At 44.8% G+C, this 3,148-nt stretch overlaps 1 protein-coding gene across 1 annotated transcript in view; it reads left to right on the forward strand.

Moving 5' to 3' along the window:
• Positions 1-361: 361 nt before the first annotated feature.
• LOC142279152 (abnormal spindle-like microcephaly-associated protein homolog) overlaps positions 362-3,148 on the forward strand; it is a gene marked incomplete at both ends in the record, with an annotated part of 31,807 nt that continues 29,020 nt past the window's right edge. The window contains one exon of the mRNA XM_075332668.1: positions 362-2,057. Coding sequence (XP_075188783.1) covers positions 362-2,057 — 1,696 coding nt within the window. The remainder of the gene's footprint in view (positions 2,058-3,148) is intronic.

Genomic DNA, 3,148 nt, shown 5'->3' on the forward strand with positions numbered 1-3,148 from the left:
AAAAGCAGTGCTGGCCCTTCAAGGAATGAAGGAACAACAAAAATACCCAGTCTGGCATTAGAAGATCATGGGCAACATTCAGCTTCGCTGTACTTCCTCTTTATTAGCATAACATTTCAAAAGATGATTACTGAAAGAGAACATGGATTTCTTTGAAAAAAAAAATAGCGGAAATCCTGCAGGCAGGTCTCTGGTCAAGAATGGCACAATGTAAATGGAGCCACGATTCACTGTAGTGTGTATGTGAGGGGAGCGAGAGACAGAACAGTAAACCATTGTCCTAGGTGTTAGTGAGGATAGAGACACTCTTATCCCCTGGTTTTGGTTGTGTTCGTTATTAATAGTGGTCATTTTCTTCCAGAGAAACAAATGGAATATCGTGAAAAAGAAATATTCACCCTTGGGAACCAAAGCTACACTGAAGACCAAAGTGCCTTGTCCTAATGGCGGGAAAAACAAAACCTTCAGCGTAACAAACAAAAGTGGTCATGGCTCATTACAGAGGGCAAGAAGTCCCCTACAGTCCTGTGAGAACCTATCCAAGCCAGTGTGCAGTCCCTCTCCAGTGACGGAGCATAGACTAAGTGTGGAGAACAGGGTCCCGACCGACCTAGTCAGCCCGCTCGCTAACCAGCTTCAGGCTTTTACTCCCGGATCACTTAGGAGATCAAAGACTTATTCTGTCTTGTGTAGCACAGAGTATAGCGAGACCGTTCAGGAAGTCACCACCACATCCACCATACAGAGGGATGTGTATATTGAAGAGGAGTGGACTGTAAGTGATCAGAGGAAAGTCACCATGTCCCCAATTATCTCCACACCCAGCCAGCAGGGTAATTTTATCTGTACCCCGAGTGTAATCCATGAGTACACCGCTTCTCCGGAGCTCTGCAGCACTGAGCTTACAGTGACGCACTCGCACTCTTCTCACTCCTTCCAGGAGTCTAAACACGAGCACAGTAGAAGTGTCCTCTCCAGGAGCCGGACTCCACCGGCAGTCCTACAGACCCCACAAAGAAGCACACGAAGTCTAGACTACTTTGTAAATCACGCTTCCTTGGTCTCAGATGACTATATAACCGCGGCTTCTCAGACTCCAATCCTGTCACCAGATCAGTTTGTGAAGGACAACTTCCTTACACCGGAGTCAGTAGCTTTCTCCTTTAATTCACCTTCGTGTAAATGTTCTGTTGTCCATGAAGAGGTGAGGATGACACCATGTGGAAGGGGATGTATAAACCAAGAGTTGCCCAGCAGAACCATAGAGGATTTTGAGACGGCTAGCGCCAGGTTAACGTTTTGTGTGAAAAAGCAAAAAGAAAGGTTTGGTCGGCTGAGAAATGATAGAAATGCTCATGTAATGCCACCCACAAAATCCTCCTCCACCGATACAAAACTGAGTGCCCAGGATGGAAACAGAAGACCCCTTAGTGCTGGTGCAACTGGTACCGAAGTTTTGGGGAAACCACCTATAATATCATCCACTATTACAAAGGTACGAGATTCCAAGGGACGGCAGCATGGGTTACAAAATGAGGAGGCGAAGGATCTGCCCATAATATCGAACACTGTTACTTTTGTACAAGCTGAGGAGGACGATGAAAAAACAACTGAATCTCTGCTGATGAATGATGAGCCTGGCACTAAGGGTCCCGTAAAGCCACCCATAGCATCAGCAACTGTTGTCAAAGTCAAGGCTGCGGATCGCAACGAAATCCAACTTAAACCTCAGCCGAAGTCTCGCAGAAGATTGAAGAACATTGAATCGGATGGGGCTGGAGACCCTCTGGTTGTTCTGCTCCTAGATCCGCCTGTGATAAGTGTGTCAGACTGCTCAGTTCTTGGTGTGCCAGGTGCCATCAGCGCTGAAGCTTCTGTGAAAGCGTCCACACCCATCTGTGGTCACAAGAGAAAAAGTCAGGAAATCTGTAGAGATTCCTCTGTGACCTCTAGTGACTCTCTGCAGAGTGCTGCCACACAAGCCAAGAAGATCCAGATCTCCAGACCACCTACCCAAGCACAGCATGGCAGCAAGCGGGCACCGCCAGCCAGAACAGGTATGTGTGCAGGAAAACGACCGCCCGTCCAATGATGCCATTATATATTGTCTGACACTTGTCTACTGCAGTTAACACAAGTTTATCACAAATAACTAGAAATGGATAATTCCCACCAGTATTCTAAAAGATATACTTGAAATATTCTTGATGGTACTTAAAAGAATAAGAAAAATATTCTAAAAGATTCCATAAACCATGTAAAAAAAAATATTACCTGATTAGTTCAAATAAACATGAGAGACAGGATATACTCGGCTGTTTTAACCCCAACAACTACGGTAGTATGTCGGGAGCTGAGCCTACATATTTCCTGCAGATAATGGCTGTGTTACACAGCCATCATCTGCCACTAATAGCTGCGAACAGTATGAAGCCCCACCTGCGTCTGTTTACCACCTAAACGTCATTCTGACAGGGAAGGGGTTAATATAGGAGATTATTTTTCATCAAAATCCATATGAATAATAAGCAAACTTTACATGAATGATGAAAAGGTGCAGCTGATGGGTTATGGGACAGAATAGTTTGCAGTCTTGGTCTTACCTGGTGTGTTCAGGACTTTTGCCTTCTGACCTCCCTAATTGCTACCTTCACGCAGGTCATGATTAGTTGTACAGAACATGGGATATTTGTCTTCAGCTAATTTTCTCTATAAGTACAGGAGATTGGTTGGGATACAACTGTCTCAGTGGTCCCCTTTTTTCACTGCATGAAGGAAGGTGTCCAGTTGGGTCATTGCCCTAAAGGGTAAAGGGAGCTACAATCTTTGGGGACCTGTCACCAGGACAAACATTCTGTACAGAAGAGTGTCAGGGTACATTAAATACTCTTCCTTTATTTCTTTGTATCTTAAAAGAAATCTCTGTGCAGGTTTTTACTACCCCATCTGAGAGCAGCATGATGTAGGCAAAGAAATCCTGAATCCAACAATGTATAACTTAGATTACTGGGTGCAGCCGTTTTGACACAGTTAATATTTTTAGTCTTAGCAGAGCTGAGAGCTGTTTTGCCTGAACCAGGCTCTCAATAAATATTTGTACATTGACAGTGAGAAGTCAGAGAAGGAGGCGTGCCAGACTGTCGTGCAT

The sequence above is a fragment of the Anomaloglossus baeobatrachus genome, unplaced genomic scaffold (assembly GCF_048569485.1).
Source record: "Anomaloglossus baeobatrachus isolate aAnoBae1 unplaced genomic scaffold, aAnoBae1.hap1 Scaffold_4242, whole genome shotgun sequence".
In the NCBI taxonomy this organism is placed as follows: domain Eukaryota; kingdom Metazoa; phylum Chordata; class Amphibia; order Anura; family Aromobatidae; genus Anomaloglossus; species Anomaloglossus baeobatrachus.